This window comes from Numenius arquata, chromosome 4 (genome assembly GCF_964106895.1).
Source record: "Numenius arquata chromosome 4, bNumArq3.hap1.1, whole genome shotgun sequence".
In the NCBI taxonomy this organism is placed as follows: domain Eukaryota; kingdom Metazoa; phylum Chordata; class Aves; order Charadriiformes; family Scolopacidae; genus Numenius; species Numenius arquata.
The window spans coordinates 56,703,663-56,716,360 of record NC_133579.1 but is presented as its reverse complement, the minus strand read 5'-3'; the positions used below and the strand labels follow the sequence as shown (position 1 = coordinate 56,716,360).

The 12,698-nt window shown below is 41.9% G+C and overlaps 1 protein-coding gene across 1 annotated transcript in view; it reads right to left on the bottom strand.

The window, feature by feature from the left end:
* CDH20 (cadherin 20) overlaps positions 1–8,757 on the bottom strand; it is a 36,408-nt gene extending 27,651 nt beyond the window's left edge. The window contains exons 1-2 of the mRNA XM_074146652.1: positions 8,390–8,757; positions 1,464–1,758 (exon numbers count right to left, since the gene is read on the bottom strand). Coding sequence (XP_074002753.1) covers positions 1,464–1,758; positions 8,390–8,632 — 538 coding nt within the window. The 5' untranslated portion in view covers positions 8,633–8,757. The remainder of the gene's footprint in view (positions 1–1,463; positions 1,759–8,389) is intronic.
* Between the last annotated feature and the right edge of the window lie 3,941 nt (positions 8,758–12,698).

The window sequence follows — 12,698 nt, the reverse complement described above, 5'->3', positions numbered from 1 at the left end:
TGTGGACCACAGCTACAGAATTGCTGATCTAACAGTACTTTGTTACGGTTTGCAGAGAGCTTGTAGTTATATACTGCTTGCTTCTTTCCCCCTTTTCTTGATTTTAAGTGTTATTTAAAGGCAGCTCAAATAAGATCTATAGCTATGCATCATGGATTGCTGCAGCGGGCCCATGGATGCTGTATGTTGACTAAGGGATGGAAACTGTACACAAACAGTGAGCACAAAGGGTTGCATCTCTGAGATAATCTCTCAGTGGGATTGCAGTTTACACTGCATGGCCTAGAGATTATACCCTGCTGAAGTGCCTTTTGGATTCCACACAGACGCATACATATTTCTTTTCTTCAATTGGTTTTCAAGGTCTGTTTCCTCTGAAGCTAATAATGGCTTGCAGGTGATGCAATTTATCAAGAACAAGGAGAAGGTAAGACATAACTGTTTGAAATATATGAGTTTTGACTCCTTAAAATGTCAGACAATGCCTTTATGAATGTATTTAGCCTTCTACATAATGTTTTGTGTTAGAAACAAATCTAGTGTTACTAGATACGCACTGGAAAATAAATCCGAATTCAAGCTAGCCTTTACCATTAAGAAACATTATTTCTGAATGGAACTTTTGTGTTTGATGCTTGTCTCTAGCTTTATGTCAACATAATATTGAAGAATGAGAAGTTGAATCATGTCTGTAACTTCAGGTCATGTGATTTATATGGTACTATCTCTGTAATGACGTCACAGATCCAAAAAGCAATAAGCATCTCCAAAAGAAAGACGAAAGTCTGGGAAAACAGTATTTTATGTGACTATTGGATTTGTTTTATGGAAATGTTTCCTCCTGACTCGCATAGGTAGAAAGGCTGCTGTTTTTCTTCTGGCTGCACTGCAGTAACAGGACTGTGTTTGACTTGATCCCATACTCTATAAGCGGAGAGCAAACAGTACCAGAACTTTAGGATCCACTGAACTGTGTTTAGTGCAGACTTAAACAGATTTAGGAGGAGCAAAGCTGCTAATAATTGTTGTCATGTCTCCAAGATTTCAAGGGCTCCTGGACAGTATTTCAGCTCTCAATACGACCTAGAATAGATTCCAAAAATTGTGTTATTTTCTGGGTGGTAATAGAAGTCTAATGGTCATTACTGTTGCTACCATCTGATGACAAGGGAGAAGGGGTATCAAGTTACTGCAAGTTGTTTGAGGATGGCATGTTTCAATTACACCTTTTTCAGCTCTTCTGCTTCCCTTGGGATGTTTTCTTTCAGAGGGACCCAGCTAACAGTGGTATAAAGCCTGCTATCCCTCTTCTGCAGCAGTTGGGCACCCCAGCAGAAGCTCTCCTGCCCTGCAGCTCTTGCACAAGGGGCAAAGGCTGAGTTCAAGGAGTCAGGGAACTTATGTTTTAGTGACAATCTCCAATTTGCTTTTAGGGGGAAGACACTCCACAAAATCTGCCTTACCCACAGGTGACATTTCTGGAACAGAGGCTACGTAAGGTCCATCCAGGAACTTGGGTTCATTATCATTGATGTCTTGGATTTTGATGATGAACTCTGACTCCGGTTCCATCGGCCGGCCCGTTCGTCTGTCCAGAGCCTGTGCCCTCAGTGTGTACTGCGACCTTTCTTCCCGGTCCAGTCGCTGGATGGCATGGATGTCCCCTGTGGTATCATCAATTGTAAATACGATGCCAGCTCCCTCTCCCGAGAGGATGTATTTGATCGAACCATCTCCCCTGTCCATGTCAGAGTGGAGCTGTGGAAAGCAACAGGATTCAATTAGACCACGAGCTGGGCAAGCAGCTGCTGAGACACGAACCACGTGAGCATCCTGAGCTCTTCCACCTCACTGTTGGGCCTCACAAGATGGTTTTAATGAACTTGTTTTGCTGAAAGAGGCAAATACTCAGTATATCACAGAGTTGCAATTAAAAGCCCTCTCCTGTATTGCCATTTCTGCACCCACAGCTGTGCCAGAAGAAAAGGCAGAGACAGCCAGACAGGAAAAAGCTCTTTGTCTTTTTGAAATGTCACTCAACACAAGAGTTATGTTTTGCCTGGTTGTAGTGGCTGTTGAAAAGGAATCACTGCCAGGCTTAGGATAAGGTGAGGTCAGCAAAGCCGCAGACTGTGTTTGCTCACCTGGCTTAAGAGGAGTCAGATATTCCAGGGTTAGTATAATGTTGGGGCAGATGAGATAGATGTGTTTGGGATGAAGGGGAAAGCAGGATGGGAGAGCTACTCAGTAACTGTCATGATTCAGAAATATTTTAATTTTTCTTTCCATGAAAATTTTATCAATAAAAATTCGGCTGTACCCTTACATCTTCAGGAAAGAATTATTGTCAAACAGTAGGTAAGGTAAGCAGTGAGGAACATTTGATTGTGTCCATGGCAGACTATAGAGATGAGAGGCATCCCAGATTTTCTAGGGAATTAGCGAACGGATTTATTGCATGACTACTAATTAGTTCTGAGCAGCCACAGATAGCTGTGAATGCAACAGAACAGAAGAAAAGTAAATGCGGTGCTAATTATGATCTAAAACAGAGAAATAAATCATCCTGGAGACTACCGTTCTGTTAAACACCTGGTTCCTATGAAATGCTGGAATGACTATGAAAAGACAAACAAATCACTAAATTTCACTCAGACTATGAAGATCCTTAACACTATGCTCATACTTCCATGCTTTTAAGGAACGGAGCATAAAGACCAATGCCCAGAGATGCTATTGGTTCAGTCCCAAAAGACAAGAAGGCAATAGAATTGAGGTGCAGTAATCAAAATGGGATTTTCAAGAATGACTCAGGTGTGAATACCATGTTCCAGTGTGATTATCATTTTGAGAGATGAATAAAGAATAATAAAAAAAAAAGTTGTCAAAGTGGGCTGGATTCAGTTAAGCACATTTTTAAATGCATATATCAGCCAATTATCTCAAGAAATATGGTCAGAATTAAGTGTGTGTTTAACGCTTTGGTAAGCTCAAAGGACATATGGGAATAATTGTGGAGGATGGGGCCAATCATAGGTAAATATTTGTACTGGAGAGAAAAATCTACGAATAATAAACTGGATAGATGAACACAGGATTGGTAGGATTTGAAAAATCCAAATAGAAATGGATAATACGTGTAGAAAAGCAGAAGTCAACCTGATGCATTTGATTACAGGCTGTTCTCTCAATAAAGAAAGAAGAAATCTCATCTCTGAGCTATTTAAAAACATACAGAAAACTGTACAAAAATTTATCACACAGGAAAAACTTTTATAGGGATGTGAACAAATTTTCTTATGTGACCTAATAATTTCTAATGCCAATGGACCAGCTATTTTAGAGCACATTGTCCATTGACTTGCGAGCTGAAAGACCATTTTCCCCAGTGAAGGGTCTGGTTGGAAGATGCTCATTCTCTGAAGGTTGTTTTCCTTACTAATCTCTCAGAGCATAGCACATGGCCTACACAAAACTTGTGCCTACTCCTGATTTTAGGGTAAGACTGATTTCAGCTGAGGTGGCATCTATATTGCTTTCCACGGCAAGTCCCAACCTGCAGACAGGTCTGTATGTAGGTGGCCCATCGATCCTTAATGACTGCTGGGACAATGAATGTTAAGGCCACTGCAAGGTGCCTGCAAGAGCTAAAGGTGCAGATTGTGACAACTTTCTTGTCAGGTCACTGATATTTCACTTCATTGCTTTGCCACTGGTTCTCTGTAGCAGCTACTGCATCTGAGAGACATCAGTCCTTTGGAGGAATGCTGGCAGTTCTCAGGTCATGTATCAGCTAAATTGAGGAAGAACCAGCCCAGACAAATTTGGCAGTGGCAAGCAGTTAAATTTAGATGACTGCCATGTGTATTAATTTACACACAGGTGCCAGGGCTGCAAACTGGTGTATCTTCAGGAAACACCATCTTGTGATTAATTTAAAAAAAGACAGCGGTTGTCACTATTTACCCTAAACACCCGTAACTCAGACATCACTGTAGGAGCTAGTAAACAGGATGCTTCCAGAAGGGGGACGCTATTATAGCTTTTTGAATTGGTTCAGAACCACTAAGCTACATCTTGGGCATTTGTTTTAGTGCATCAGTGAATTAGTGAGAGAATGCAGCTGCTGAGACAGGTACAGATGTTAGACTTTGGGACTGAGATCTGGGCCTGATGGAAGAAAATGTGTTTTGGAGCACCAACAAGTCCTCATTAAATAGGAAAAAGGAAAGAAAAAGAAAGAAGAAGTCAAAGTCAAAGAAAAGGCAAAGGAAAATAAATTATAAAAGGAAGTGGCAAAGGCAAAGAAAATTGAAATTGATAAAGGAAAGAAAAAAGAAAAAGAAATTAAAACAGAAAAAAATAAAAAGAAAATAAAAAATATTAAAAATAATAATAATAAAAAAAAGCCCAAACCAAAACAAAAAACCCAAACTCAAAAACCAAAACAAAAACAGAAAAAAAGAAAGAAGAAAGAAGAAAGAATCTTCTAAAATAGCAGGAGGTGTTCTGGGAAGTTTGAGAGACTTAGAAGAAGTCACTGAATCAAACTCATGGGTTAAATTATACCTTCTGTCTGAAGTCTATTTGGAATGAATGCTGTTGTGAAGGGAGCAAACAAGGAATGAACATGACACACTAATAAGAATTTGGGATTACAAGAGGATCTCTCCCTAATTGTGATTTCTTAAAAGCATTGGGTCTCAACCAAGGCTGGGCGGTAAGAAATCCTAGCAGCACTTTTGCTGCTTCTCATGTAATCTGCTCTTTCTAGACAAAGCGAAAAAGAGCATAAAATACTTAATACTTGCAGACTGCAATAAATCTGAAAGAATTTGGTGTCTGAAGGGACTGAAGCTCACACCATTGCAATGACAAACCCAGTATGAGGATGCTTCAGTTCAGGGCGCATGTAGAAGTCACTGTGTTGGAAAGGTGATCGGGTTTTCTGTTGGCTCCATTTTAATGGATGGTGCAATAAATTGTGCTGCTGTGTGGCTGACACAGGAGTAGAAGGAATTCATTTGTATTTTCTCCTCCATATTAAAAGAATGGACTATGAGAGGAATGAAGCTGATAACCCCTGAGAAATTGTTAACTGTGTCAACCTGGGTTGCTTCTTTTGATGAGGATAGTACAAAAGATTAAGGAGGCTATATCTGCATCTGAGCGACACATTTCCAGGCAAAGGGCGCGTGGAAGAGGGTGGTGCTGCCGGGGGCATCTCAGGGAAGGACTCGAGCAGCTCTGCTATCTGGGCTGCGACTCCATCCTTGACATGCTCTCCTTTCTCTGCCTCCAGGGAGGTAACACCTGCAGGGGATTTTTGTGAGGATCTGTGAGTGAGGTTCGTTGATCTGCAGTGATAGTCTGTACAAAGGATGTATTTTATTCACTCATTCAGCTGCTCTGGTTCAAATACCTCTCCTTTGAAACACGGTTAGGGAGTCTCCGACTCGGCAAAGTGGTGAAGTCTGTACCCAGCTCAATTTCTGATGCAGTTTAGGCTGCTGGATGAATGTGGAAAATACCTGCTGCAGCAAACATGGGAGCTTTGGTTTCCCTAGTTCATCCTATTAGCCGATAATGGCTACCTCTAGGAAAGGTAAAGCTTCATATTTATCTGTGATGGGACCAGGAACCCTCTGAAGCTAAAATACTTCAAATTAAATTTAAACTCTTTAAATGAGCATTGGGGAAAAGCAAAAATTGTACTGACTTCACCTCAGGAACTTTCTTTTCATTTCCCTGTCCAGAAGATATTTTGCCCCTCACCTTACAGTTATGTCAGAAAGCACATTTTTCATAGCAGCCTTGAAAATCATATTGGGCAAGCCTGGACCCATGGTTCAAGTCACAGTGCTTTTTGGGTTGCTCCAGCTGTACATAGCTAGCCAGGAATAGCGGTACAAGAGCATTAGAAAAGCCCCTCTCTTATGGGAAACCTTTAAAGTAAATACAACCGGGTGTCTGCTGTGCGCATTTTCTCCTGACACGGGCTTGGAGAGAGCCGGCGGATAAAAGCAAGGCCTGGCTAGCAGGATGTTTCAGGGTATCGTGAGTGGTATCGGTTAGAAGAGGCTCTGTCCGACCAGGCGTGGGACCCAAGGCTGTTTGGAGGGCTGGTGCGAGCAGTAGGCTGGGAGCCCTTCTGCACCTCTGCCCTGCTCTGCACAAGCCCTTCCAGAGATATTTCTGAGCCAGCCTAGGGTGACTCGGGCTGAAAAATTTCTGGCCTGCCAGAACGATTAATTCATCCCACAGTCTATTCCCTGCTGACCCCTTTCCTAAGGATCCCTAAGACACAGGCAGCACAAACACAGGCGACGAATCGTGGTGGGCTGCAGACTCTTCTGAGAGCCTGTGCCTTTGGCTGTATGAGACAAGGGGAAGCCTTTCCCTCATGGCAGCCCCCACTGCGTTCATCCCACTGCCTCCCTGGCTGCTCTGCACCCAGTTCAGGGATGGGAGAAGATGAAACGCTTGATCCCCAGGGGCCCGTTTTGGCAGAAGAGTTCCCTCATGTCTGGTCTACATGGAGCAGTGCAGAGCTAGGAGGCCTTCAGAGTGATCCAGCCATGTCAGCTCAGCAGTGCGTGAGGCTAATTGGCCCTGTTAAACATGGGAGCTAATTAGCCCTTGCGCACCCCTGTGCCAACAGGCGGTCCTGGAGAGAGCTCATTCACGGCAGCTTGGGTCTTTGTGTGGTGGACACGGACCATGAAGAGTCCTCCCTGCCTCTGTTCAGCAGAGCTGAGTGGCAGCAAGCTCAAGAGTACTGCCGATAGCACCAAGTTTTTCTGCTCCTAATGACACAATCAGGTCTAAACTGAAAATGAGTAGGTTTCTTCCAGTACTTGTTTTAGCTGAAATTCAGGTCACAGTGCAAGTCTGGAGTCGTTTCAGATGAAACTGAGTACGTGAAATAATATGTCTGACCCTTGTTCCAAAGATGGGAATTGCATGAAACCAAATATTAATTTCTTTATTCAATAGAGATATCAAGAGCTGAAAAGCTAGGTGCAGAAATGAATGAAGACTAATGAGGTCTCATTTGGCAGCAATCACTAGTAATGCCATTGCTGTGGGAGGAAGGAAAGCACATCTTCCTGTCAGTCACACAAGGATAAATCAGAAGGAGGTCTTTTGAAGCCTGTGGATTAATTTTGATTTATACTGGTGTGACTGTGGGCACAGTTTAGGTCTATGGGGTTATAGAATGATAAATACAAGTCCAAAATGGGCCTCTGGATATGTGATTCTTTTTTTTTAATTTCTGCAGATGGATGGCTTGGAAGGAAAGAAGGAGCCTTGATCATGTAAAAATAATCAACGAAATCTGAAGGAATTGTTTTCTGACACCCTTTCTTAGTTCCTAATTTTTCATATCTAACTATATGTAGTCTGCACTCGTCATAGTGGTATCTGATATTCTAGGCATGTAAAATCTTAGTTGCATTGTTCACACACTGAGGCACACTAACTCTCTCCCTCCCCACTTTTTCCAGATTTGTCATGTTGGTGTAGACAAGAAGCAAACTTGGTGCTGACCATAACCCTTTGAATAACAGGGTCAACACTTTAAACAATTCAGAGCCTTTAAAATCAGAAAAAGGAGCATGGGTATAGTGAGGCAGATTGTGATGGCAGACATTGCTGGTCTCATTTCCATCTCAGCTTAATCCTCAAGGAATAAGCTCCTCAAAGAGCTACAAAAAAGTGCTTAGGGATCCATTTTACACTTATCTATACTCATGTGTAGGTTCTTGGGGTATAAGGGATGCAAAAATAGGACCCTTCATGGTTGGATTTAATGAGCTGCCCCTCTAACCTTCTAGATCTGGAGCAACTTCTCTGTAGTCCACAGAGTTAACCTATAGTCAAGCTGTAGTAAGCAAGAAGCGACTCTGACCCTAGAGATTTGCAGAAACAAAAATTGAAATGTCAGTTTTCAAGAGAAATTGGCTATTTAATTTTATTGTGAATTTCAGCTTCCAGCTGACTTGATCACAGACAGAAGCATGATCACAGACTCTTCCTTTCTTTCCTAATCCTCATATGTCAATATAACCTTGCTTTGCCTTGACATTGTAGGAGTCCCTGGAAAGATCACTGCAGATTTTCTAACACTACCTCAGTTACAGATGATGATTGGTGCAGCAGATCTCTTTGAAATAGGCAAATACATTGACAGCCCCTTGAAACAGAAATTCTTCCCAAACAAAGGTGATACAGGTCAAAAGCTCTTGGGCGCAGAAGTGAAACTAATGTGGACAAATTCACTGCCAGAAAGGTAAACATGATTAGGGAAACTTCCCATGTACCACCACAGACAGCAGATACACAGATATCTACGCTCTGCCAGATATCCTCCTGGTGCGGGTCTTACCTTCCCAACGTAGAGAGGGTCAGTTCCCGTGTACTCCTCCAGAACGAAGAACTGGTTCCACACCCAGCTCCGCTTCATACGCTGATGCAGCTTGTCCGACAGGTTGTCTTCTTGGCCTTCAGTGAGGGGCCTGGCACTTCCTGACAGCACAGTTGTGGTAAGGTCCATCAGTCCCCAAAAATACAAGGAAATGCCAAGTCCAAGCAAGTTCTTTGCATTGCTCATTCTACCTGAAATCCACATCCGTCTACTAGGGCTGACTTAAAAGTCAAAACACGCTATCTTAGGTCCCTTGTGAAGAAAGTAGGTCCTGTGGGTAGTCCTTTGAAATGTCCAAGCGGGATTCTGGTTCTGAGAATGGCAGTCTCCTGTAAAGTTAAAGGAAATTCATAGGAGGATGTTTTTTTCCCCAAGGTAAAAGAGTTTCCTCAATAGGCAAATATGCTATAAAATATTTAATCTTCTATATAAAAATATAATATCAGGATGCTTACCTTCTGAAACTAGGAATACTATTACTGTATAAGCTGCAGAGCTGGAGCCTTAGACACAAGAATCATCAGAATTTAGTCAATAAGTAAGAGTTCTCTACTTGGCTAGCTTAGCTGTAGTGTTGCTTTATGGTATTGATTGGCATGAGTTAAGTGCATACTCTTTAGAAATATTTATGACCAGAAGTCCTTAGAGAATATTTAAAAACAGTTCACTCTGGAAAATTATAATAGCTGGTGAACACTTTTTGGCAACTTTCTCTTTCTGTTTGGAAACTATGATGATGATAATGATCATTACACACGTGCACGCACACGTCTACATAAATACAGATATTATTGCTATATTGCAAACCTTGAATATAATTTCTAGCAGCTCCAAGTTATTTCTAATTTTAATTATTCTTTCAGCCTCCCCGTTTCTTGAATTCAGGTTTCACACTCTGCTACCTCCTCTCTGAGGAGCTGATTGCTGCTACAAACGCAAGATTTCTAGAATTTGAATACTCACTTAATCATTTTATAACCCACAAAAGGTTTCACAGTGCTGATGGTCACATGCTATTGTGTGATATGTCCAAGCAAGTCAAGCTAACACATTTTTGACTCCACAGGCCTGAAAGACCTGCTTAGGCAGAGGAATGCTAACCTCTATCAGAGGACACTTTCTCATCAGTCTAGGATCTTTTGTTGTCATGAAGTTAGTTTAGTTGGTGACCTCACTCCAGGCTATGGATAGTAGCAAGCCTTTCCTTCACAATTTTGCTGAGTTTAATGATGTGGTGCTGCACTCAAGTTACTCTGTCAAAGCACTCCATACATCCTCTGTGGGCCTAGCATTTTTGCTGTTCTTTTTAAGAACTCTTCTTTCTCTTTTCAGGACAAACAGGCTCATGAGAATGACATATGGGGCTCAGGCTTATGCAAGTAGTTCACACTTCATTTTATTGCTGTTCTATACTTAAGTCTTAATTAAACATTTTATCCTGTGGAAATAAAATGTAGCAGGAAATGCCTGTCAATTATTTCTAATTGAAATTCTTGAAAGATTTCAAAATAATAAAAAATATTTTGAAGAGTTTCATGATAACAGTTTGAAGTGAAGAGTGAAACAATGCAATATTTTTAACAAAGAAGAGAGTGTTTGAAAATTCCCCAGCATCCAAGCTGGTACAACTGGAGGACTGGGTACACTTAGAAATGTACTGAAATAGAAATTCAGAATTTAATCCAAAAGTTGGCTGAAATCTGAAAAAAGCAGCTTAAGTCTGGAATAAATGTCCACAGGGGAAGTAAAGACAAAATAACTATCTTAGACTAATTTCTACATGAAATAATGTTTCCAAGTACAAAGCCCAGAAGGAATATGACTACACAGAGCTGTTAGTCTATACAGTTGCAAAGTACAGCAAACAACTAACAGGTCCTTTACCTTGAAAAGTTTACAACCTAAGGCTCAGTAGATAAAAGAAAGAAAGGACAAACTGTAAGCACAGAACATGACAAATCTCTTCTAAGCGGAGCAATGCACAGAACTGCTGGTTGTTTAGACATTGGCTGCGTAATGTGCTAGGACTTGTCGGCAAAGCCAAAGAATGAGGATTTATCTAAGCAGTATAAGTCTGGAAGGACCACAGTAATCTCTGTGTGTCTGTCACTTCATGAAGAAGCTGGCAGCTGTTTGCAACAGGCAGGGACGAGGCTCAGCTTGCCAAATACCTACAGTCAAAGGAGTCCAAGAGCTGTATGTGATGTGCTTGCCTTTCTCTGACCCATGAGTCCTTAGGTCCTGCTATCCAATATACATTTATACTGGGGAAAGGAGACCAAAGTGCTCTTCACACAAGGTATGGCTACCTTGCTCTGGACATGAGCCGGCAATGTGTCCGTGCAGCCCAGAAAGCCAACCATATCCTGGGCTGCATCAAAAGAAGAGTGGCCAGCAGGTCAAGGGAGGTGGTTCTGCCCCTCTACTCTGCTTTCATGAGACCCCACCTGGAGTACTGTGTCCAACTCTGGGGTCCTTAGCACAGGAAAGACACAGACCTGTTGGAGTGGGTCCTGAGAAGGGCCACGAAAATGATCAGAGGGGTGGAGCACCTCTCCTGTGATGACAGGCTGAGAGAGTTGGGGCTGTTCAGCCTGGAGAAGAAAAGGCTCTGGGAAGACCTTATTGCAGCCTTTTAATACTTATAGAGGGCTTATTAGAAAGATGGGGACAGACTTTTTAGTGGGGCCTGTTGTGATAGGAGAAGGGTTTAATAGCTTTAAACTAAAAGAGGGTAGATTTAGACTAGATATAAGGAAGAAATTTTTTATGCTGAGGGTGGTGAAACATTGGAACAGATTGCCCAGAGAGGTCGTAGATGCCCAGTCCTTGGAAACATTCAAGGTCAGGTTGGACTCGGCTCTGAATAACCTGATCTAGTTGAAGATGTCCCTGCTCATTGCAGGGAGAGTTGGACTAGTTGACCTATAACGGTTCCTTCCAACCCAAAATATTCTATGATTCTATGTTGTCAACAGCAATTTTTTCTCAGCAAAGTCAGGGGAACATTATTGACAATCACGTTATGCTGGACTAAATTTAAAAAAAATATTCACTCGAGTAAATTCACTTGAGTTATTTACTCAAGTGAATGTGGGGACGGGTCTCCCACCACCCCTCAACATGACCTGAGGGAACCCAGCACTGCTTCTGCCATGCAACAGGAAGGGAAAGCAGAGGTAGGCAGCTTCTCAGGTCCCACCTGGAGTTTTTACTTTAAGAAATGCCAGCTACTGTACAACTAAGTTACATTTTTGTCCACATAACAAAAGAGGTGATACAACATGATGGACCAATTCCTATGGCAATGAGAGTTGTGTTTGTAGGTGAACTCCCAAACCACGAATTCAAAACTAACAGTACCAGATGTCTCCTGCAATTAAATTCAGACAACAAAGATCAATAGTGCTTAGGCAAGGTACTATCAAGACATGGTTAAATAAATTTGCAGAGTTACCAGTACACCTGTAATGAGGCAACAGCAAAAGAAATCTGATCATCATGATGTTTTTTCTGCACATGTGAGATATATCAGCAGAAAGCAAAGTAAGTAGAAGCAGTGAAATAAAGGTCAAGAATAGGGACATAATTTGCTTCAGGCTCTCTGTGATAACAGCTTTTGTCATTTGAATGTCACTCATCATTGCAGCTCAGTTCCATGAGGAACCTTTCTTGAAAATAGTGTGGAACTCAGTCGCCCCCAGGAACAACATCCCTAAGAGCACTTCCTATTCCCAATAAAATCTCATTTTGGGATATAGCAACTACCAGGAAACTTGCCACCAAGTAATGTAAAGTCTTATGAAAGGATGTTCCTTCTCTGAATACCAGTAATTTTTCCATTTAATGCCAGTCTACAGTGACACGGTCATATATTTTTGTGAGAATGGAGGTGAGGTGGCGCACAATTTTTTAAATGTTAATAGCAGGCTTTCTGGTGTCTCATGCCTTTCAAAAACTGTGAGAAAACAGGCTCAAACTTGTCACATTTTGCTTCTTGCCTTCCTGCATCTTCCCCCCGGCATATACTACTGGCCTCTGCAATCTGGCCCTGGATCTGCAAGGCCCACTGGTCAAGCAAGGTATTTCTCAGCACTCGTGTACATTTAGGGTTTGAATTGTGTGGTAGCACAAGAGATGGCTGAGCTACAGTTAAGCTCATGGGTGACTGAGTTTTTCACAGGATTCATGCAGAGGGCTTCTTCACCAGCTGAGTATGATAGATGAGTATGGGGTCACTTAGACCATAGACACGACAGTTGGTTAGGAT